Source organism: Camelus bactrianus, chromosome 7 (genome assembly GCF_048773025.1).
Source record: "Camelus bactrianus isolate YW-2024 breed Bactrian camel chromosome 7, ASM4877302v1, whole genome shotgun sequence".
In the NCBI taxonomy this organism is placed as follows: Eukaryota; Metazoa; Chordata; class Mammalia; order Artiodactyla; family Camelidae; genus Camelus; species Camelus bactrianus.
In genome coordinates this window covers 78,130,342-78,155,229 of record NC_133545.1, presented here as the reverse complement: position 1 = coordinate 78,155,229, position 24,888 = coordinate 78,130,342, and the positions used below count along the sequence as shown (strand labels likewise).

Here is a 24,888-nt window from a genome sequence, read left to right as displayed (position 1 = left end):
GATGAGTAGAGGAGGGTGTTCTTTACTAGAATGGGGAAGACTAGAGATGAGGCAGATTTGAGAGGGAAGAGAAGGACTGTCACATTCAGTATGTCAAGTTTGAAATGCTGGTGGGGCAGCCCAGCAGAGATACTGGGACCACAGTTTAATATGTGGATCCAGAAGGCTGCAGTTGGAAATCTGGAAGTCCCTGGGGGCCATGGGACTCGTGTTAAGGTAAGAGGGTAGACAGAGAGAAGAGGAGGGAGTCTAGGACAGAACCTTAGGAAATGCTAAAGAAAGGCTTGATGAGAGGAGCTGGCAAAGAAGCATGAGGTGAAAAATGGAGAGAAGTGTGATTTTTTTTTTTTAACTAACATTTTAGAAAGAGGATTTCCAGGAAGAGTAGTCGGCATGGTCAAATGCTAAGAGGTTCAGTAAGCTGAAGATTCAAAATACTCATTGGATTTAGCAACTTAGGGGTTACTGCTCTTAGCCAGAGTGGTAGGGCAGAAATGAGAGTGAAAACAGAAGCCTATGGCCGGAGTTGGGGGAGCTTCCTGGCACGGGCCTCAATCGTACCATGAGTTGGCCTGTGCACCACGCTTTTACAGCTCATGAGCGCTCCATAAGGTGAGCCAGCCAGCCAAGAAGTAACACCTCTGAACACCCATCTAAACTGGTAGGTAAAATGTCAGAAAGATAACTCTTGCTGAGATTTTTTTTTTTTTTACTTCTATATACACATCTGCTGTGCAAATCTCTGCAAACCAATGAAACACACACACTCACACACACACACACGTGCAATGAGCGGTGTAATCTCACAAGGAACTTGAGGAAGCTGTTGTCATCATCCCATCTGCTGATCAGAGTCTCAAAGGTCAAGACCACATTGGAGTCTTTCTATTGTTGTAAAAGTTAATGAAAGTTAATTATTAAAGCTGACAGAAAGATGATCTTCCCACTGCCATACGTAACCTATATATAGACATCCCTGTACATATGGATGCAAGCAGAACCCATAGACCTAAGTGGACAGACACTGCCTCTAAGAACTGGGGTATTTCCCACCATCGCTCAAATGCCTCAATGAGTGTGAATCAGGTAGGAACCAAATTTATGATCATTTTACTCAAACTGGTTTTTTGTTCCTTGAAAATGGTGTCTTTTCTGATCAAAACCTATTCAAAAGTTCAGGCTGCATTCTTGACTTGATTCCATGAGCAGGAATATTCTGAATGATTCCACTAACAATAGGCTAGAAGTGTTAGTCTGGAGCCTTAGCAATGTGAAGTAAATATTTGAGTAGGTTTTGATTTGACCGAGTAAATGTTTGTATGCATTGTTAAGTTTTCAATAGACTTTTCAAAGATAGCAGGGGTTTTTGCTTTCATTATTTACAGATTCCTTAAATCTGCACCCAAATTTGACTTTTTAAGTAGACCATCTGTCCTGAAGTTTGGCAAATAAAGCAAGCTTTTAGGAAAGTTTTTTCCAGGAGACAGAGTGATCTAGTAGAAGGTGTTGAGAAAAGTCTTTTGGTCCAGAAGTAAAGGATTTATCTGCCAGACACCCCTAGAAAGTCCGAGAAGGGAAATATGGGAGAGGAGAAAAGGGAATAGGAGCAAGTAGGGTGGACAGTGAAAAAGGAAGAGAGATCGAGAAGAAAAAGTCATTGGGGAAGATATCTTAATGGTAGAGTCCTGACATCCATGACGATGGATTAGAGTGTCATTTGCAACAATTGGAAAGAATTAGAGTGTCATATGCAACAATTAGTATTACACTGTGCAGGGGTACTTTTCCTACAGGTTTCCAGTCCTAACAAGAAAATTTATTGCATGTTTTAATATGTCAGAAGACGATAACACAACATTTTTCAAATGTGAGAATGAGAAAGAACTTATTAAATCTTTGGACTAAATAATTCTCTTTTTCAAAGTAAATTTGTCATTCAGAGGAACAGTGTAGTAAAAGTTGGCCACATAAAGATTATTCCTATTGGGACATTAGGGAGCAAGTATTTGATTTCAGAAAAAAAGGAGTTTCCAGTGGATTCATACACCCCTTGCCTCCTCCACCTGGATAAATGAATAAGCAAGTATTTAAATAAAGGAACAAATAGCTCAGTATCTACTAAACAGCTTATATTTGACTAAGGAACAAAGCAGTTCACAAAGTGAGAATGGATATTTTGTTTGGTTTTGAGGGGGGAGGTAATTAAGTCTCTTTCTTTCTTTCCTTATTTTAATGGAGGTACTGGGGATCGAACCTCCTGCGTACTAAGCATGTGCTCCACCTCTGAGCTATACCTATCTCCTGGATATCTTTTAATTACTAGAATAAATGAGTTACAGCTTGGTCCAGCTTCTCTCCATAATGAAGGTCCTTGGTTCTCCAAACAAGGAGAAAAGAAGGGCCTTCCACCAGCATCTGTTTCACTTTGTTGGGTCGCAAAGAGGAGAATAAACCGATTCACTTCCATGAGATTGAACCCCAGGCTCCCCAGGCTCACATTTTGTGTTGTGAAGAGTTTGGCAGGAGGGGCTTCTACCAGCAGGGGCAAGAGCACTGCAGGGGCCGCATCTGGAGCTCTGATCTCTTGCTTTGTCTCTCTCGCGGATCAGGGTGAATGGGCACCTCCAGACCAAAAGGCAGAGAAGAGAGTCTATCGGAGGGAATCATTTACAAGACTTGGCTTCTTGTCCAGGCTCTGTCACTTGCCACCTGTGAGACTTGGGGAAGTCTTACATCTTCTCTGACCTCAATGTCTTGATCTGTCCATTGGCGATAATGATGCCTACCTTTTCTGCCTACTTCACAGGATCATGCTCAAGGGAGAAAAACGAAAGGGCTTAGGAAAAGGCAAAGGCTTATAGCAAGTCAAGGGGTTCTCTCTATTATGTTGTGTTATGTTTATTCTCTTTATTATGTTGCTTATTATTAGTGGGTCTGAGATTCCTTCCTACGGCACAAGTTAACATTTCTCTAACATTTGAGCCTTTTGGCCAACAAAGTCTTCTCCCATGTTTGGATCACAAGCCTTTGAACATGATGTGTTCATTCCCCACTGCTTTCTCATCCTCTCTTTCAAACGTACCTATTCTTTAAGGTCTAACTCAAGACCCCCAGTTCCTTGATGAAATTTTCCTCAACTCCAACCCACAATCACATCCTTTCTTCTTACAGTTTATTATCTGTACCAGTCATTTGTGGCACTCCTTCTGTGCAAGTAAACTTGGCATCATTTGGACATGTATTGTTCATAGTTCAGTTTATTTCAACAAACCTTTCGGAGTAATTACTGGGTTATAGGTACAATGCAAAAGGGGGAAAAGTGATTAAGATCTGGGCCTTGTCCTTGGGGAACAGAGTCTTATTGGCAGAGAAACTTATAAACAAATATTGATAATACAGTACACTATCAGATAGAAATACACGCAAGGTGTGGACGAGAAGGAAATGATTAACTCTTTTTAGGGGATTCCATGAAGTCTTTACAGCATCGACTTATCTTACACAGTTATGTTAAGAACAAAGTTTCTAACAAACAATAGGATGATAAATGCTCAAGGAACAAAGGGACAAATCAATGGTCAGGGACAGCTGAGTATTTTTAAGGGTGAATTGGAATTTACCAGGTGTCAGAGGAGAAGAACACAGATAAAGGAAATAATGTATGCAAAGGGGTGCGGATGTAAAATACCATGGTGTGTTAAGAAATTGCTGTAATTGGAAGGAGGAGGTGGAGTGAAGAAGATTGTGAGATTGGCCAGAGCCAAAATATGAAGGGCCTTGTACACCATGCTAAGAAGCTTGGGTAGGTAGATGCTTTAAAATTATGTTCAGATGAATGGGTGAGAATGGAAAACTGCGAATTCTGGGTAAGCTCAGAATAAACATGAAGTCATAGAAAAGATGGCGACACTAACATTTTCCCACAGGTTCCAGTTGACTCTATCATGTAGGGCCTACACAGTCGATATTAAACTTAGCCCTGAAGCCATTATCCATGCAATTAAAGCTAAGAAGGCTCTCCTTACACACCTTACTTTCAGTCTTGACAAGGCCCTACAAGGAAGGTCATCCCTCGTTTCACCATTAGTAAAACTAAGGCTTCAAGCACTTGCCCACAGAACACAGTTAAGTGATGGCAAAGCAAGGATGTGAAGGCAGGTCTACTTTGCTGCCAAATTCTCACTCTTTTCTGCTGCACCTCCCAGCTAAATTAGATTTGACTTAGTTTTTCAGCAGTGTAGCCAATAATAATAATTGCCAATAAAAAGAGTCATCAATAGTAGTAATAATAATGCTTAGAGCCTGAACTAAGATTAAGATAAAACTGAGCTAAGCTCCTAGAAGATAAGACCACTATAAATTAAATAAGCCACATAAACAGACTTCTTGAATAAGCAATACAAGACACCTGTTAACATTCTTGCTCACTAGGAGATGCATAAATCATCCATAATTTTTTGGCAAAAAAAAAAAAAAATCCAAAATCTTTTCCTTTAATTGTCTCACCTTGGGACTCTTTGGAGATACTGTCTCCACGCCCTTAGCATCCTCATTCCAGCCCCATCATCCTTAATTGCCTTCCATGTCAGAGTATCCCCTCTTCCGGGGGAGGACTCTGGCTTCGAAGACAATCTAGAAGGGTTTGTGAGATGCTGATAGTTTTCAAAGGATCGTGACTAAAGGGTAGGGGGAAACAGGAGTGGTTTTTTTATGTTCTGAATTATAACAGATCCATTTATTTCTCCCAACGAAAGAGCTGCTGGGTTCGGGTTCACATCTATACCATAGCTTAATTAATTAATTACCCCACTGTGTTTCAGAAGTGACCGAAGCACACAAGAATCACAGCATTGAACTAGACGTTAGAGCCTGCCCCAGCCTCTGACCCCTTCTGACCTCTCTTCATCAACATCTGCACCGACACCCTTCCCACCCGCCTCCACTCCCACCCCCGCCCCCGCCCCAAGCCCGGTTACTCCTAACCACCACTCTAGCACGCTCCGATATGATGCCATCATCTCCCTGCTTCCATCCCGCTTGACAGCAACCAGAATGCGGATGTGTGTGCCGTGCTTTCCTGGTTCCTTTTTGCCTGCGGATTGGGGTCCCTGTGAAGGTTCTCACTGAGCAATTACTCTGCTTGTTCCCGACCTTTCCCCCAAGTCTAGCCAGCAAGACACAGCTGTATTTCCCTTTTTCCAAGGGTCAGTTCATGAAATAGGGCTGGTCTACCTCTGGTTTTCCGCTGACAGGCACCGGGTGTCTGGAGCTCCTAGTGAGGGGCGGCGACCCTGCGAGCCCGCCTTGCGCGGGAGTGGGGAGGGATCTGCCGCGACTGGGGAGCGGCCGGGAGACGCTCAGCACAGCTGCTTGCCTCCTGGTTTCCAAGGACCACCAATTAAAGAAAAATACGAGCATCACTTGTGAGCATCTTGGTTCAAATCAGTTGTTTCCTGCAGAAAGGGCAGACCTCTGAAAGACCAGAACACTGGCTGGATACATGCTGAGACGTAGAAAGGTCAGGGCCATTGACACTTCTCCAGGCAGTGGGGCGGGGCAGAATGGAGGTGCCCAGGTAACTGGCAGCCAGGCGATGACAGTGCTGGGCTGAGCTGGGGATGTGGGGAGCTCTGCAGGGGCGGGGGCGGGAGCGGGGCGGCTAGGGCGACGGCTAATGCACATATCATCCCTAATTCCTAGAAATGTCAAAATGTTACTAATAAACCAGAATAATTGAATTGGAAAAAACAGCCCAGAAATTAATCCCAAGATTAAATTTCTGCTCAGAAAAAAGAAAAAAAATAAAAGCAGAGAATAACATGTACATGACTAAGCCATAGGGCCAAGGTATGTAGTTATATGTATGTATATGTGTGTGTACATGCATGTCTATGTATGTAATATGTATATAATAAAGGCAAAACAATTAAAAGAACACATCGTAGGAAAGGTAGTTAAGAGTGGAACTGTATACAAATCAAGGCTTAACGTTGAAAAATTATTAGGAGGAGAAATCCCTGAGAATGAATTTCAATCCCCCCAAAGCCACTGACACCCTAAGGAACCCAGAGAAAAATGTGAGGCATGAAGATAAAACAGAACATGAAAAGGTGGACATTAATATGAGTGTAATATTTGAAACTGGACTTGTGATTCTAGGAACCAAGAAAATTTTTTCCAAGAATTTCTGGGGAAAAGGTAATTTGTTCAGGGCTGTTTTTTCTTTTTTTAAGTGAAGAAAAATCACCTTTAAATTCCTAACTAAAGTAGGTCATTCTCAAGAATCCCAGAAATGATGAAACGGAGAATGACATGAATTTATGAGTATCTGGAGTGTGTCTCAGCAGAGGCACCATCCAGGTGGTCGGCTCAGTGGCTCAGATGGTTGATTGCTCGTGGAATAGGAGGCAGCAGCTTTGGGAAGCAGAGATGACAGCAAAGAGAAAACCGCAAGACTGGAATTGTGACCCTCGAGGCCTCTTGCTCTGAATTCTGGAACGATTTCTCAAACCACCCTGATTCCAGCCCTCCAGCGTTCCCCTTGTGTGAGGTGGAGACATTTTCCAGGCTGTGGCAGGATGCCCCGAGCTCAGACCTTTGACCCACTAAAGAGCCAGCTATGATCATCCTCAGGGAAGGAAGCTTCATAACGATGAAGTTTTATCTGCCATCATCATCACTGGCAAAAAAAAAAAAAAAAAAGATTAGACCATGACTTAGCAGAGAAAACACACATATAGAAATAAAGGAAGAAAAAAAAGTACTTTCAGGATCTTTCTTAAGGAAGAGAACTAATGAGTTTCTGTGAACAACTTGGTGAAAATACGAGTAAAGCAATAAAAGAGTGGCATCCTTTTTTCCCCCTCTATCCATGGCAGCATCTGCCAGAAATAAAATGCACGCTACCGAAGTATTCTTCATCCTAAGGTTGGCTAGGTTGTATATCTCGCAGGATTAAAGCTGTTCTTGAAAGACAGCCTCTACAAAAGACTTCAGGTGCCAGGAGTCACTAACGTGGATAAGATCTTCCGTTAATGCCCCAACCGTATAGTTGGTAATTGGCAAATGAGGATAAAAATCCGTGCTCTGCACAGCAATGAGTATAGCCAACCCCAATTCACGTCCAAGTTCTTCTGACAATGGGAAGTACTATATAGTGAGTGGGGTGTGACACCTGGAACTGGGGGTGCAGAGGTGGGATGGGACAGAGATGAGAAGCAGGGAAGACAAGCAGCTTGGGGTCAGAGGGGGCTCAGAAAGAATAGCAAAGGGGGTCTAACAGTTGTAACAAAGTTCAAGGGGACTCAAATTCTGGAGGTCAAGCCAGAGGGTGGGGCAGAAGCACTACCTCATGGTCAGAAAAAGTCCATAGAAAGGACTTTGGAGGAAGCTAGGGAATGGGAGCAGGGGAAGAAATAGGTGTCAGGGAGAGATCAGTGGGGCCAGAAGTTGAGGCCAGCATCTGACTCCCGGTTATAGCGTGAGCTCTGCAAACACACTGAAAGTCCCCTAAGCTACGGGAGAGCGCCATGTGACAAGGTACAGTCTAGTTTGAGATAATTCCAGTAATAACTGTGATTGGGGTCAGGGAACAAAACCCTGGGTATTACGGGTAGTAGCAGAGAACCAAGATCAGAGGGGAAAAGTGCTAACAGTTAGTCAGGAGGTTCTTCAATTATGTGCACATTGGGCAGTAGAGAGGCTGCGTGTTGCAGAATAGCAAAATCTAAAAACACAGGTCGCATTTTTGACACCATTGTAGCTGTGTGACCTGAAGCAAAAAATACTTAGATTTTTGTGGGGAGGAGTGTGCTATTTATTACATTCTCATTTGTAAGAAGAGGACAGTATTAACCATAGAAAGTGCCTCAAAAGCTTGTGAGGGCTAAATAGGTAAGGTGCCTTAAGAGCATTTGCAAAACTGATCTTTTGACTATAATAAAAGCAGAATTGAGATAAGAACAAAAAACTTAAACACCTTGTGCAGGAAATGCCAATAGTTAGAATAATAACTACCATTTAGTGAATGCCTGTAGTGTGCTAGGTGCAGTGCTGGATGCTCTGAAAATGTTCTCATTTAATCTTCACCGTCACCTGGAAACTTGAGTATTATTCTTCCAAGCATATAATGGAGGCTCAAAAAGGTTCATTGCTCAAGGTCGTCCCTTTAAAAACCTCATCACTAATGAACTAAGTAACCAAGTGATACTTTGTGCTATAGTTTCCTCAACTATAAATTACAAAACTTTAATTCCCAGAGGCAATAAGAAATAACTTAAAGGGGCAATATCCTGGAATTTCACAAATTAAAAGCATTTTATAAGGTATTATGAAAAGTCTGATGGGTAAAATGGAACAGGCTTGCCTAGAGTTGGGGGCAATGAATAGACTTTAATCTGGCCCAGTCCTCCAATGCCATCACTTTGGAAACAATGCTGAAAAAAAATTTTTTTTAAGTAAATTTCTTTCTTTCCTTGATGAGACCTCAACTTTACAGGTAAAAAAAATGCACTCACTGGTTAGTAAACTGAGTCAGTTCCTATTGCTTTTGAGTAATGTTTTAAAAATAAATAAATACAAGCCCTTGTTTACTTACCCAGCGGAGCCGTGTCCAGCTCGTTGGAGTAAAAAGCAGTATCACTGTGGCAAAACACAATCTAGGTCCCTTAATCCTGCCTCTTTTGATCTCAAAAGGTGGTAACATTCAGTTCAGAGCTCACTCATCTGTAAATTGCATCACATTATCTCCGAGTTATTTAAGAAGCAAGCTCTGTTTGGTTTCAGGCATTTTAACCTGCTTTAAGACAAGAAGGGTTTGCCACATAGTTCCAAAGGTCTCCCACTTACCACAGCCGTCAGAGAAAGCAAAATGATCGAACCCATTGGGAATCAGTACGTCGTGTCCAGGCCAGTGTATTCTGCAAATGCTTTTGGGGAAGAACATAAGAAGAAACAGAGATATCATAAGACATTTCTGGATTGTCTCAAACAGTGTTGCAGGTAAGGTTTTTTTTTTTTTTTTTTTTTACGGTACTGACTGGCATTAGAAATAGATGAAGCACTTTCTCTGCAGTTTTTCAGCTTCCAAGCTCTCCTTTCTAGCTGTTGCCCATAGTCTCCGGAGTCTTTTTCTCTTTGGTCTCCAAACCTCCTACTCCCTGCCAGGGCTGGAAAGGTAAAAGGTAAATTTCTCTAAAATGAACACCATCTTGGCTCTCAACACCATCTTTCCATATCAGAGGACGAATAGATGAAGACACAGGAAACTTCTCAAACAAAGTGCTACAGAGCAGAAGTTGACACAGTGTAACTGATTATACTTCAGTTAAAAAAAAACCCGAAGTGGGGTACAATACAAGCTGAGGATGACAAATTAGTTTATTATAGCTAAAGAAAAGCAACATTTTTCTTAAGAAAAAAATCCTTTTGTGGTGGTCAGGGAGCAGTTGACATGGCAAGGAGGTAAATGTTAGTGGGAAAGTTAAAGTACTTGAGTATATTATCTTCACCAATTTTTCCATCTGCAGTTGGGTGCTAGACTTAAAATTGGATGTGCATTAACTGACCTGTGGCTCTCAATGTTTTCTTTCAGCTGTTCCCCGCAAAAGGCCAAGAAAATTGCCCTCTCCTTGTTCCCTGTAGCATCTTGGTTGCCAGCGTACCGCATAAGGGAATGGCTACTCAGTGACATTGTTTCTGGGATCAGCACAGGGCTGGTGGCTGTACTACAAGGTAACTTTTTTTTGAGATGTAATTCATAGATGATAAAATTCAATCTTTTAGTGTGTAAAGTCAGTGTTTTCTTACATTGTAGTGTAATTGATTTACAGTGTCATGTTTGTTTCAGATACCCAGCAAAGTGATTCAGTTTTACATATATATGTCTGTATATATGTATATATATTCATTTTCAGATTCTTTTCCATTGTAGGTGATTACAAGATACTGAATATAGTTCCCTGTGCTATGCAGTAGGTCCTTGTTTCTTTGTTTTATGTGTAGTAGTGTGTGTATCTGCTCATCCCAAACTCCTAATTTGTCCCTCCCCCCACTCTTTCCCCTTTGGTAACCATAAGTTTGTTTTCTACATCTGTGAGAAGTTGGTATTTTGGGGGGATACTCACAAGGCTGTGCAACCATCACCATTATGTAATTCCAAGACATTTTCACCACAACCACCCTCAAAATCTCTTGCCTATTAACAGTCACTTCCAATCCACCCTCCACCCATCCCCGTTGGCAACAAACTTCTGTCTCAATGAATTGGCCTATTCTTGGCATTTCATGTAAACAGAATCTCAGAATATGTGGTCTTTTGTGTCTGGTTTCTTTCACTGAGTATAATGTTTGCAAGTTTCATCCATGATATGTGGGTGCTCCATTCATGAATGAATTATATTCTGCGGTAGAGATAGACTACATTTTGTTTGTCCATTCATCAGTTGATGGTCTGTGGCTATTATGAATAATACTATTACGAACACTTGTACACAAGTTTTTTTGTCAACATATGTTTCAATTCTCTTGGGTATGTACCGAGGAGTGTAATTTCTGTGTCACATAGTAACCCACTAGCAGTGGTGAAGGTTTAAATTGCTCTGCGTCCTTGTGAACACTTGCTATTGTCTGCTTGTGTTATTTTAGCTATCCTAGTGAGTTTGGAATGGCATCTCATTGTGGTTTTGACTTGCATTCCCCTAATTACTAACAATATTGAGCATCCTTCTGTGAGCTTAGTGGCTGCTTGTACATCAGTGGAGAAATATCTCTTTTACTATTTTGCATATTTTAAAATCAGGCCATTGTCTTTTTACTATTGAGTTGCAAAGATTACTTATATATTCTAGATACTAGACCCTTATCCAAGATAATGATTTGCAAATAATTTCTCCCTCTCTGTGGGTTGTCACTTCACTTTTTTGATATTATCCTTTGAAGCACACATTTTTACATTTTGATGGAGCCCAATTTATCTGTTTTTAATCGGTTGCTTATGCTATAGGTGGTATTGTTTCCAAAAAACCATTCCCTAATCCAATGTCACAAAGGCTTACACCCAGGTTTTCTTCCACGAGTTTTATAGTTTTCCCCCTTACATTGACATCTTTGATACATTTGAGTTAATAATGTAATTTTTAAGGTGCAATCTTAGATACTTGAAGAACCAAATGAAAACTTCTGTGATCCACATGCATGCAATAAGGATATCGATGCTTGTATATTTGCAGGTTTAGCATTTGCTCTGCTGGTCAATATTCCCCCAAGCTATGGATTGTATGCAGCCTTCTTCCCTGTCATCATCTACTTTTTCTTGGGCACATCTAGACACATATCTGTGGGTAAGTGAATTACTGGGCTAATTAATGCTCACACCACTTTTTCTTTATGCATGCCATTAGCCACACGTAGTGTCAGTGCCAAAATATGCCTAATCCAGGAAAAGAGTCATAGTTTCTCGTTAGAATTAGGACTGGAGCTTGGGGAAGGAGGCCAGGACTAGAGACGACAGTCTTTATACGCCACATTATGGCTGAAAGACAGTTGTGCTGGGAGGTCATCTACTGACTGTAACTCAACCTCTCTCTATTAGGTCCATTTCCGGTTCTGAGCATGATGGTGGGAGCAGCAGTTGTGAGATTAACCTCAACAGACGAGACAGGGGATTCAATTGTCTCTAATAGCTCCATGAGTAATGATTCATCGTTATTAGATGAGCAGAAGGTGCTGGTGGCTGCGTCGATCACAGTTCTTTCTGGAATCATCCAGGTGAGCACTTTGTCACATAACCTACCCTCCCCAGTCTAATTGTCCTGACTGGTACCCATCTTTCTGGTTTTTCTCCTTTGTGCCACCCTTCTCAACTCTTCCCATGAATTCGTATGCCTCCTCCAGTGGCCCATAAGAAATAGTTTAACAACCAGAAGTGGAGAGGCAGATCCACAAGGCAAAGATGAGTGAGTGTGCGTCTAGAGAGGAGGAAGAATGAGAACAGGGAGGCACATGTGGTGACAAGTGAAATGCTGATTTCAGCAAAATACTCACCATAACCACAGAGAAACTGGAAGCTTCAGAAATTTTTTCTTTCTATTTCCTCATTAACTGTAATCTCATTGGAAGGGATCAAGGCTTAGTGTTTTGAATTGTCCCTCTCAAATATTTGGAGATCGTGGAAAAGGGTCATAGAGGGATCTGAAGCTCGCTCCCAAGCCGCACCCCCGACCCCATGGCTGGGTAGTGAAAAAATGTCACAGACTCCTTAAGACCTTGCCAACTTTTATGCTTAATGACATTGTTGGTTAAGACCATTCCTTAAAAAAAAAAAAAAAAGGCAATTCAAACCAAGACAAGCGTCTTGACCAAGGACGGGGTCAGTTCTCCCCAGTGCATTTCTGATCCCAGCGCCTTTGGACATTCACAGCTCCAGCTGTATTCCGGGGACAGAAGTGGAGAGGCAGGCCAGGAACCCATCCATTCACTTTTGCAAAATCCCGAGGCTTTGGGGGGAAATGAACCACTCTTGCTCTCAGTTAAAACTGAGCACTATTGTTGTCATACGCAGTTACCTATTTCTTAACGAAAGTCGAGCGACTTGTTTGAGGGCATCTGAATGGATGTTCATCCATGCCTGCGACAGCAGCTAAAAAGGGTAACTTAAAATTCCGTGGGAAAATTTATGAGGGCTGATGCTAGATAAGAAAGGTTTATGGATGAGTGTCCTAAAGATACTGCAACTTCAAAAGAGGGAAGAGAGGAAGCCTGTGACTTCTTGGGGGTGCACTAGACTTCAGTCCTATTTGAACGCCAGCTAACATTCCACCTTGGCGGGTGGGATGGGGGAGGGAAGGACCCTGAACGGGAGATGTTCCAGGAGGCAGCGGCACTGGCTTCTTCAAGGCACACGAGTACAGGGCGAACCTCTGTATTGGACTCATTTCAGTGGCTGGTCCTTCAGTTTGCCAAGGCGTACTCTGAATCTACACTCACAAAGGCTTTACCTTCTCTTTCCAGTTGCTCATGGGGGTTCTGCAGCTGGGATTCGTGGTGATATATCTATCCGAGTCTCTGATCAGTGGCTTCACCACAGCTGCAGCTATTCATGTTCTGGTTTCCCAGCTCAAATTTATTCTTCAGCTGACAGTCCCAGCGCACACTGATCCATTTTCCATCTTCAAAGTAAGTATTCTTCTCACTTAAAAATATTGGAAGGAAGGGCAGAGCTGAGTGGTAGAGTGCATGCCTAGAACAATTGGAAGTCCTGGGTTCAATCCCCAGTGCCTCCGTTAAAAAAATAAATAAAAATATGAAAAGGAAGATATGTATGTATATGCATGACTGGGGCATTGTGCTGTACACCAGAGACTGACACTTAGTAATTGACTATACTTCAGTACAAACAAACAAACAAATAAACAAACAAACCACATTACCTCCTGCCAACAACAAAAAAATACGGAAATAGGTGAAATTTACTAGCATGTTTCCCGGAGGACTTTGCTTTCATGCTCTTGTGGCGGGGCTTACCTACAACTTCCAAGAAATCGATGGGTTGTGAAATATATTCACATTAAGCACAAGTTAGTGGCAAAAAGAACAACACTGAAAATCTCCCATAGCTGCCATACAGCTACTGTGAAGAACAGAAATTAAGTATCACTTCTTTTCAATGTTTAAAAAGAAAAAAAGCCAATGCACATTATTAAAAGCATTGTCCCAAGTTTTAAAAATGTCCCTAAAATCTTGTTTTGAAAGAAACGTGCTAATTGAGTAGCAGTGCATCCCTATTTCTGAAAAGCTGGTCTTAGTCTTTTAGAACTCAAGTTCTTCTGACTCTTTTATGCAAAAGGCAGTGGGCCAATATGCAAAATAGAACATATGTGTTTTCTCTCCTCTAGAGGATGCACTGTAGAACAGTGTTCTTAGTGCTTCTGATTTTATATGTTTAAATCCTCAGCCTTTTTTTTTCTGGGAGATTCTAGCTAAAGGTTTGTCTATGTCTTTTATCTTTTCAAAAATCCAGCTTTTCCTTTCATTGATCTTTTCTATGGTCTTTTTAGTTTCTATTGCTTTTCTTTCCACTCTGATCTTTGTTATTTCCTTCCTTTTGCTACCTTTGGGCTTGTTGGCGCTTCTATCAAGACAGTCTTCGGGAGTCTGAGATAGAACTTGCTCCAGATTGGAACCAGCACTGTCTCACCCCCATCCAGAGCAATCCCAGAAGTGGAGTCTTCTGGGGGCAATTTAGGATCTAGTTTGGACCTGCTTGAGCCGTTCCAGATCCCATAGATAAGGAATACAGTGCACAGTTAGCCAGGAAACTATTTTCCAGAAGTGACAGATTCAACAAAAAAATAAGAGGGGTCTGAACCCTACAAAAGACTAACAATTAAGGGATACATGCTAAGAAAAACTATCAGAAATCAGAAGTTATTCCCTGAACAGAGCAGTAGTGTTGATTGTGAAATAAAAAATGATGGCAAAGAGACCTAAGAGCAGAAGAGACCAGTTACAAAAATGTGAAAAGCATCCAAGATACCAGCCAAAAGAGATTTTCAGCAAAAATGCCAGAAGCATCCCTGAATCAGTGTGGTTGATGGTGCTTTACTAACTCACCTTTCTTGTATCTCCATGCTGGTCTCGGCAGTGACTCACTCACAGTTCACATGAGCTGAACAGGGAATGACTATCAGTCTGTCAGTCCTTTTGCTTCTATGTTTATTTTTATCTGTTTGGAAGTAATTGTATTGTGTCCAAATTATACACTAATGTAATATTTGGTTGTTTTTTGCTTTTATACTTTTAGGTACTAATTTCCGTATTCTCACAAATAGAGAAGACTAACATTGCAGACCTTGTGACATCCTTGATTATCCTAGTGATTGTATCTGTGTTTAAAGAAATAAACCAGCGCTTCAAAGCCAAACTTCCAGTGCCCATCCCAATTGAACTCATCGTGGTAACTTACCGTCTTAAGACTTTCTTTCATTAATACGCTAGTCCTGTGTTTTCATGTCGGAAGTCCTTCACCATGTGTAGATCAGGAAGTTTTAGTGGGACCAGCCCCCCTCTGCAGTCTCTGGGTATGATATTTAGTATGGTTTTCTCTTCATTCAGAATTTAATAGCTTCCTTCGATGATCTGGGGGTTATTCTTTCCACGTAAGACAAGGGTAGTGCGGAGAGCAGGACCTGTGAGAATCACGGTGATACAGCCACTGGAATCAGGGCTGTGGTTCCCAGCTCCGGTGGTGCATTGCAATTGCCTTGGGACTCTTCAAAAAGTAGCAAAACCTGAGCTTGAGATTCTTATCTAATAGGTCAAGGGGTAGCTTTTGGCAACAGCGGTTTTTTCAAAGCAGGTCTCTTCGTTACATCTCCTATTTCTAATCTGGGCAATTTGCAACTTTGCAGACGGTGATCGCAGCAGGCGTGTCCTACGGCTGTGACTTCAAGAACAGGTTTAACGTGGCCGTGATTGGGGAGATGAAAAGAGGGTAAGTGTGTCCCTTATGATGGCCTCTCCAAGCGCTAATTAGAGAGTAAGCACTCGCGATGGAGGACTCCAAGCTGAAATGCATTCCCCTGTCTTAGAACCCTCCCTGCATCTGGCATCTATGATGCACCCAGGAGGAAGGTTCACTGTTCTTGTAGGAAGGAGCCACCAAGGACACGAGTGTCTGCAGTTTATAAGATCAGAACGTTTCTCTGTGTGGAAGAACTCACACACCAGAGGAGGAGGGACTCACACAGAAGTAGAAGGGAGATAGTAGGCAAATTAAAAAAAAAAACAAACACTAGGCAAATTAAACTTGCTTCTCTTCATAAAAAAGAACCAAATGAAACCAGATTTCCTTGGCCATAAATTACTATAAACAATATGCAGTGTTTTGTGTGAGGTTGCTAGAGCCAAATGCCGACAGTTCAAAGGAGACAATGAAGGAATACCTGGCCCACGTGGCTTGAGCAGTCCAGATGGGCACACTCTGTCCTTTCTCAAGATCAAGTTCAAAACAAGGCCAGAGCAACTCTTACCTCTGCAGCAGGATGGGAGGTCCAGTCTGTATGTGGAATTTGAAAGCATATTCCACTTAGCATCAATTTCTTCCAATTTATTTACCAAGGGAAGTTATATTCCTATCTAAAAAAAAAAAAAAGACCTCCTTCCCTCTTCATGCTTAAGGAGTATTTGAAAATTCCAGACATCAGCATTTCTATGCAGTGCCTTGTTGACTTAAAAATAGCTACATTCTATTAAAAGCAAATATATATATTTTTAAAAAATATTTTTACCATCAGATATTCATGTGTTACACTTAGTGAATCACAAACATCACATTTACAGAATTTTAGTTTTTATTGACATGTAATTGATTTATAATGTTAATTTCAGGTGTACAGCAAAGTGATTCAGTTAGACATATACATACATAGTTCTTTTTAGATTCTTTTCCATTATATGGCAAGCATCACTTTTAATTTAAAAGGTAGAAATTAGGCTGAAGCCAAAAGACTGTTTCTAGGGTTTCTCTCTACTCTGCAGCTTTCAAGTGATTACACTTTATTTAAACATCTTGGGAGACTTGACAGACAGATAGAAAATTTTAAAGGATCTCGTCAGAAGGGTTTTGGAAATAAAGGATAAACTTAAGATCCCTGGGTTACAATCTCAGAGACATTACTTAGTAAATATATTTTAAATGTCTGTGGATGTGTCTCCACTGTGTGTGCAGGTGGGGAGGAGGGTAACTCATTTATAGGTCATTATGAGCATAATGGAGAGGCAGGTAGCCCCGCAAGCAAAGTCAGGTTTCCTAGAGGCAGAGTGCCCTGGTGGGATTTACTTCTGACTCACTTCCTGATCTTGGGCAAATAATTAAACCCTGTGCCTTAATGTCTTTGGCTGTAAAAATGGGGCTAAAAATAGCAGTTATCACATAGGATTCTCGTAAGGATCAAGCGAGTTAATACGTGTGATGAGCTCCTGTGCCTGGCTGTCACAGTATTTTATGTGACCCTCCCTCCCACAAAAATTGTGAAGACAGGGAAACAAGTTTATTATCATCACTTTACAGATGAGGAAACTGGCTCCAGGTAGGGTAAGTGGCAGAGCCAGGAAATGAATCAAGTTTTCAGACTGTAAATCTCCACCATGCCCCTCTGTCTATGGTGTTTAGAGGCCGGAACAGAAGAATCATCACCTGGGCTTCTGGTTATTTGGTATAAAATGCAAATTTTAATTATATCGCTGATTATAGGTTTATATACATGTATAATATTCCAAGCCAACTTTCTGATTTTTTTTCATTTGTTCTTTTTCTTATTTGTTTCTTTTTTTTTAATGGAGGTACTGGGAATCGAGCCCAGGATCTCGTGCCTACTAAGCATGCACTCTACCACTGAGCTCTACCCAGCCCCACAACTTTCTGATTTATGACAGCTGCAGAATACAAAATAATAGTACTTCTTCAAAATTAGAGCTAAAAATGTATTCACATAAATATTCTCACAACATGAACAGCAATTAAGAAAGCGTTAAGCCACTTCCAGTAAGTTTTAGGTCAGAAACAGATATTTATAGGCACTGAGCATTCTAGTTAAGTGATGTTGAGTTTGAGATATTAGTAGTTTTATAATACAATTAGTATTGATCATAAAAAAAGAACTGAATGAAACCAGATTTCCTTGGCCATAAATTACTGTAAACAATATGCAGTGCTTTGTGTGAGGTGGCTAGAGCCAAGTCCTGACAGTTCAGAGGAGACACTGAGTGAGGCATAAGCCCAAAAGTAGCCTCTGGGAGTTGAATGTTTCCCTGACACTATGTCACTTTAAATAGAAAGCCACTCTCCCTCAGGGCCATGGTCAGCTCTAGCAAGTCTGCAGAGTGCAGGGCAGAGTCCAACACCCATATGTTTGTTAAGGATTTTCCATGAAAAGCTTATTGTTATCAACGCAGGGAAGAATTTCTTGCTTTCCTTGTCTCAGAATTGTGTTTGCTCGGAGAGCCTTCATCCACGGATAACTAATGGAGGCATCGTGGGTGATGCTTTGCAACCCAGCATAACAATACAAGTAAGATCGGAGGCATTTTGTGTGAAGCTTATATTGATAAAAGTGTACAAAAAAAAGTGTACACTGTCACGTAGCTATCCTAGCAAAATCATATCAGGTTTATCGCTATCATTGGACTGGATTTACAATCTTATATCAAATTCAGGCAGCCTTACTTTCCTACAGTAAGATAACAGATTCCAAAGTTTTCAGCAGTGTGAAATTCTTGCCAGTCAGACTCCAAAGTGAGGCAAACGTGGCCTAGTTTGCATTCATTCATTCATTCATTTGCCCAACAATTACTGACCACCTGATACATGCTGTGAAGAGTGTTTGGTCCGGATCATAGAATAGTGAACCAGTCCCTGCTCTGGGTCTGGGAGGAGAGTTGGGTGAGGAGAGAGGGAGGGATGAAGATGGGAGACACCAAGAACTGGGGAAGCCCAGAAAATCTCACCTACCCTTGACCTTAGGGGTGAGAAAGGACTTTCTGGGGGGAAGGATGGGGATGAGGGGAGTGGTTCAGGCAGAAGGAACAGCGAATGAGACGCTGTCAAGGTGAGAGAATGGATGATGAGAAACAAACAAAAACAGCTTGGTAGAGTTGGAGCATAACTTCTGGGAGATGGTGGTGATTGAGCTGGATGGTGGGGAGGCGGGTAACTGCGGCCCTGCTAAGGAATTTGGACTTTTTCTGAGAGCAAATGGGTGCCGCTTGAAGGTTTATAAGCAAGCGGGCAACATTCTGACTTAGTTTCAATTTCAGATTTCAGCCCCCTATCACACCTGACGTGCAGACTTTCCAAGACGCCATCGGAGATTGCTTCAGCATTGCCATTGTTGGCTTTGCAGTGGCCTTTTCTGTGGCCAGCGTCTACTCCCTCAAATGTGATTATCCGATCAGTGGCAACCAGGTGAGGGTACCACCAGCACTGGGTCTACTTGGGCCACTTTAATATTCTGTGTACTTAATATCAGTGATGCCACGCCTGAAAAAACGCTCCCCCCTGTTCTCCTGGCAGGAGTTAATAGCCTTGGGCATCAGCAACATATTTGGGGGATCATTCAGAGGATTTGCCGCGAGTACCGCCCTCTCCAGATCGGCGGTTCAGGAGAGCACAGGGGGCAAAACCCAGGTACTGGGCGGTGTTGGCTGCAAGGCCATCCTGGCAGGGGTCCCTGGGGATTCGGAGCCCCGGGGCAGGGAGGGGGGAAGCTGGGCTGGTGACAGGCGTGCTCTCCTCTTCCCAGATCGCTGGCCTTATCTCCGCCATCATCGTGCTGATTGTCATCGTAGCCATTGGATTTCTCCTGGAGCCTCTACAAAAGGTAGCGCTCCTCTCCCTTGGAAACAGCTTTCTCCTTTGGGTGATGAATCAAAGACCCTGATTCTTAAATCCTGGGAGCACAAACTAAACTAGGAGAAATGAGGGATCTACAAACTCTCAGGTACTCTCTTGGCCAATACTCTAGGGGCCAAAAATATTCATTTTTTTCCCCTGGCAGTATTTTATGAATGTGAGGAATGCAGGTGTCCAGCTACCTTATCTACTCTGTGCAGATTTGTAGCCCCAAATATAATTAATGTTCAGATAGAAAGACATCCTGGCACTGTAGCTTCAATACCAATTGATGGAAGTGAAGATGTTCTTAAAGGTTAAGGCAATCAGGGCCTGTGTCTCATTCAGAGAATGGTGCTACCAGCCACACAGCCTGTTCTTAGGAATACGCCCGGTGGCTCCCAGAGCTTGGTTTGACTCCAAGACCAAAGCTGTCAGATTGCTGGGTGCGAGCCAACAGCCGGACACTGACCTTGCACCTCCACCCTCGTGGTCCTCTGTCCAGCTCTCCCAAACTGTTATCTTTGAGGTTTAGCTGAATGGTCTGTCCACTGCTGCAGCACCCAGATGACCCAAATGACAGCAGACCCTGAAAAGCACATCCAGGAAGCCAGGTGACGGTCAAGACGCTGTTCTTTGTGGTGTTCATATGACCTGGAGGTAGTACCTGGAGCCCTGGCCCAATCCTGGAGACCTACTTTTAATCCTGGCTCTGCCACTTAGTATCTGTGTATTTCAGGCAAGTTGCTTAACCTCTCTGAACCTTGAGTTCCCAATTTGTAAACTAGGGAGGGAAATAGTACCCACTTTACAGCGTTGTTGCCAAAATTAAATGAAGCAATACATGTCAAGTATTCAGCCCCAGGTGTGACACAGGATGAACCCTTCCTAGAGGAGAGCCTTTGTGACTATGGCCACTGTTGTTGCTATTCTGGTTCTACAAACATGTTATTACTGACTACAAAGGACATCAGAATAAGACCCAGCCCACCAAAATCGGTGGTTGTGATCTAGGCCTTTTTCCTTGTTGGTTGGTAGCTGGAACCTGGATTTTGTCCCAAATTTCTGGAATCCCAGGTTGGTCATCCCAAATCTGGCCAAATCTGTCTTCAAGCAGTGTACAGTGCTGTGTGCCAAAATGACCCACTCTTCATGTGCTCACCTACTGATTTCCAAAGGGATGGCATAAAAAAAGTCCAAAAGTCACCACCAAGGAATTAGAAGAATGTATATCTCAAAAATAAACCCAGGGAGAAGTATAGCTCAGGGGTAGAGCACGTGCTTAGCATGTGTGAGGTCCTGGGTTCAATCCCCAGTACCTCCATTAAAATAAATTAATAAAAACCTAATTACCTGCCCCCCCCAAATAAAATAAATAAATGCACACATAACCCCCCTACATTGAGAATTCTGTCCTGTGTGCTTCTCCCCAGGTATACCCAGAATCTAAAAAAACCAAAAAACAAAAACAAAAAAAAATTGCCGTTTAAAATCCCATCTCTCATGAGTAAGCCACACCCAAGGATGTTAATCAAAGGCCCTACTGTAAAGGATCCATGTGACAATTTCTTCTTAGACCCTTGTGTCTGCATTGTCTTTGTTTCATCTGAATAACTGGTCTGCCTCTTTTTATCATATGAGAGCAAAATAACCCTTCACGATAGCTAATAACAAATGTTTCTTGGGTGTGGACTAAGCAACGGCAGAGTTCTAAGCGTTTCATTTGTAGTTCACCCTTTATGTCAATTCCAGTATGGATACCAGGTTCCTGGGAAAATGATCCCCCTTTTCCTGTCTATGGCTTCTCAATGCTCGTGTTTCAAATTGGTTTTCAATGGAACACTGACCAAGTGGGAAATAATGCCTAACGGAAAGAAAAAATGAGATGTCTCTTCTGCAGGTGGCACATGGCTTGTTTTATACTAAAGTCCCCCAAAGCGAGAGGCATACTGCACAGGGTCCTAGGAACCTTTCCCACAGCTACCACAGGGGTGACACCTTGTATACCTAAACTACAGTACCAAAACCAGTCCGCTGAGATCGGCACAGTACTGTTAAAGCAGAGTACAGCCTTTATTCAGTTTCTACCATTTTTTAACTGGTGTGCATTTGTGTGCAATTTCCTTTTTAAAGTCACTTAAGACCATATTTCGCCTTCTGAACAACGACCTCTATTCTCACCATGAGTAAAATTACCTGGTTAGGCATTACCTTATAAACGTAACCTATGAAAATTAAAAATGTCTGGATCATTCAAACTGTCTTTGAGATAGGAAAATAAAAACCGTGTTTGTTTTTTTTCTTGGATATTTCTTTTTTTTTTTTTTTTTATGGTGGGAAAGTAGTCAGTATCCAAATTCTCTAGTCCATTCAGAATGGAGGTGCTTGAATCGGGGGCAGGGATTGGGGGGGCCTGTTCCTTCCACTGCATGAAAACCCAAATACGGAAGAGAGCAGCCTTGGCTATTCAGCATTTTTCACCTTTATGAGCATAATTCCCTGCAAGACAAATGAGCTCGTTTTGGCATGAGAAGAAACAGAGCGCTGAAGTGTTGCTGTAGCAGAGCTGAGTCACCCAGACCACTCTTTGTGAATCTCCTATTCAGTGCTGTCAACATCAGGCTCTTTTTTTCCCCACCATCAGGCTTCTCAAAAGGGGCAGTTACTGCCTCTTCTGCTCCCTAGCTGATCCACTCATTCACTGAATAATGATTAAGCCCCTCCCACGTGCATTTACCCCTGCAGGTTCTGGGGACCTAGCCGGGAACAAGGCAGAGGCAGTTCATGCTGTCCCAGAAAGCCGGCCTCAAATCTCTGTTAATTCCTCCATGATCCTCCCCTTCCTCTTCCTCAGTGGCACAACTGCTGATTATCATCGAAGGTTTGAATTCTGATTCCAAGATTCAAAGCTCCCCATTTTTTTTTTTTGAAGCATAGAGCAACCTTCTCTCCTCATCTATAATAAATAGACAAATAGACACACACTAGACTATCTCTGATTGGGAAGAGTTTATTTCAATCGTAGATCTTCAGATCTGCCTTTCTCTGTCCCAAGGTACAGGCTAGTAAGTGCTATCAGATCTTCAATGGCATGTCACTGTCACTGAGGCGGGAACAAATTCATCCCTGGGGACAGACCAGAGTCCCAGGTCTGGGCTGTCTTGCGCAGCATTGCACACCGGAAAAGGGTATATCCTTCAATAGGCTTGGAGGCCCTTTAAAGGACTCGCTTATCTGCAACCTTCACCTTTGCTTCTATATGGTTTACTTGATTATCTCAAAATACATCTGCGGTTTATGTGTTTTCACAGTCTGTTCTGGCAGCTTTAGCACTTGGGAACTTGAAAGGAATGCTGATGCAGTTTTCTGAGATACGAAGATTGTGGCGAAAGGATAAGTACGATTGCGTAAGTAGAGGCAATGGTATCCGAAAGGGAGGTATTGGAATAGCATTTTAATGCTGATGTAGAACGCATACGTATATCATGAACGAAGTGAAATTTTGTTTTTATACATCTGTTCAGGTAACCCGAGTTTGTTTTACTTGCTACCTTTAAGCTGCATTCTCTAATGATCATTCTCTGGGATTTTAATGTCAAAGGTTGAGCCACTTGCTAGTAGGAAATGGTCCACGAAACACTGATAGAGAACTTCTTCCATTTGTTCTAAAAATTCTTGCAGTCATCTCCCGTGCCACAGGAACTCTCTGAATTTTAGGATATGCATTGCTTCTGTTCTTCATTACATCGTATGTTAGTTTCCAGAGTATCTGTGAAGAACTTAAATTCTGAACATTCCTTTTGGAAATACTCTACAAAGGCTCCCCTTGCCCTCAAGTGCCTTGAGATGAGAGGCCGTGTCCGTAATTATACCAGGGTCAAAGTCTGTGGTGTAAAAAGACTCGTTAAACTTAGCCTATGGTAATAAACAAGCATAAAGTAATAAGCTACCCTTGGTTTAGTTTTCTCCCCATGGATAATTGTGGGGGATGTTAACACTTTTATTGGTATGCTAAAAATCCCATAGAGATAGTAGCCTTTAATGAAATCTGCAGACCAAAAGGAAGAGATGAGCACAGACTCTGCCAATTAATTGGCTGATCTTTTTTTTTTTTTTTTTTTTTTTTTTTTGAAGTATAGTCAGTTTACAATGTTGTGTCGATTTCTGGTGTACGGCATAATGTTTCAGTCATCCATCCATACATACAGTCCTTTTTATATTCTTTTTCATTATAGGCTTTACTACAAGGTATTGAATATAGTTCCCTGTGCTGTACAGTAGGACCTTGCTGTTTATTTTATATATAGCAGTTAGTATCTGCAAATCTCAAACTCCCAATTTATCCCTTCCTACCCTCTTTCCCCCCGGTAATCATGTTTGTTTTCTGTGTCTGTGAGTCTGTTTCTGTTTTGCAAATAAGTTCATTTGTGTCTTTTTTTTTTAGATTCCACATATAAGCGATATCATATGGTATTTTTCTTTCTCTTTCTGGCTCACTTCACTTATAACAGAGGCTGGTTCCGGAATTCTAGCTGTGACAGACTCAGTCATTTCCTTAAGTGGTTCAGGGATGGGATTAGAGATGGATACACTCTCTTTTGAATTTTTCTTAAAGATTTGCTTTGTGCTTTCATGCGACTCAGAACCTGAGCCAGGGGAAATGACCGCTGGAGGCAGGACTCTGTATTGGGCCCTAGAAGTTCATGCCTTCCCATAGCTCTAGAACAGAGACACTGTACTGAATCAGAGTAAACTGTAACGTGCACGTTGCCTTCTTTTGACAGCTGATCTGGGTCATGACCTTCATCTTGGCCGTTGTCCTGGGACTGGGTTTAGGCCTGGCGGCTAGTGTGGCGTTTCAGCTCCTGACCATCGTTTTCAGGACCCAGTTGTAAGTGCTCACTGTCCTCTGCACCCTCGCAGGCTTTGACCCTCCAGTGTCAGAGGAGAAAAGCTTGCCACTGGTTAAGGGGAAAGTAGTTTAGTTGCCAGGAATGCACGTCTATCAAGATTGGCCAGTGTGTTCTTCCTCACCCCAAGGCCTGATGGTGAAAGAATGGCCCAGCCCTAGCACATGAGTCAAGGTCCCACCAGCTGCTGGTCGGCTCCCTGCTTTGACACCAATTCAAAGAAATCATAAATCTCTGAGTCTGTCTGCCCAACTTTACACAGGAAGTCATTCTGTCCTGATCAGGTTTAATGTCTTTGCCTCAGACTTGTTAAACACAGGAAAGCATTCCTGAGAAGCCTGTAAGGTTCTCCGTATCTAGTGCAGAGTGGTTCCCCCGGCGGGTTGTTAGATTGTACGCCCACTGAGAATCGTGGAGCCGGATTAGAGAACTTCTCAGAGGCCCCTGTCCTCCTAAAATGCCACAAAAGCCACTTAGAATTCTTGACTCTTAACAGACACCCAGTCCAAACATCTTTTGGATTCTTAAATCTCTGCCATATAATGTCACCACCAAGTGGCCACTCGGCCTGTGCTGGACTACGTGGCAAGA

The 24,888-nt window shown here is 42.3% G+C and overlaps 1 protein-coding gene across 1 annotated transcript in view; it reads left to right on the top strand.

Moving 5' to 3' along the window:
- Positions 1 to 985: 985 nt before the first annotated feature.
- The window catches only part of SLC26A3 (solute carrier family 26 member 3), a 33,719-nt gene continuing 9,816 nt past the window's right edge, over positions 986 to 24,888 (top strand). The window contains exons 1-13 of the mRNA XM_010947459.3: positions 986 to 1,086; positions 8,785 to 9,000; positions 9,593 to 9,732; positions 11,229 to 11,339; positions 11,591 to 11,766; positions 13,009 to 13,173; positions 14,801 to 14,953; positions 15,408 to 15,490; positions 18,814 to 18,961; positions 19,070 to 19,183; positions 19,299 to 19,376; positions 22,699 to 22,794; positions 24,172 to 24,278. Coding sequence (XP_010945761.1) covers positions 8,870 to 9,000; positions 9,593 to 9,732; positions 11,229 to 11,339; positions 11,591 to 11,766; positions 13,009 to 13,173; positions 14,801 to 14,953; positions 15,408 to 15,490; positions 18,814 to 18,961; positions 19,070 to 19,183; positions 19,299 to 19,376; positions 22,699 to 22,794; positions 24,172 to 24,278 — 1,502 coding nt within the window. The 5' untranslated portion in view covers positions 986 to 1,086; positions 8,785 to 8,869. The remainder of the gene's footprint in view (positions 1,087 to 8,784; positions 9,001 to 9,592; positions 9,733 to 11,228; positions 11,340 to 11,590; positions 11,767 to 13,008; positions 13,174 to 14,800; positions 14,954 to 15,407; positions 15,491 to 18,813; positions 18,962 to 19,069; positions 19,184 to 19,298; positions 19,377 to 22,698; positions 22,795 to 24,171; positions 24,279 to 24,888) is intronic.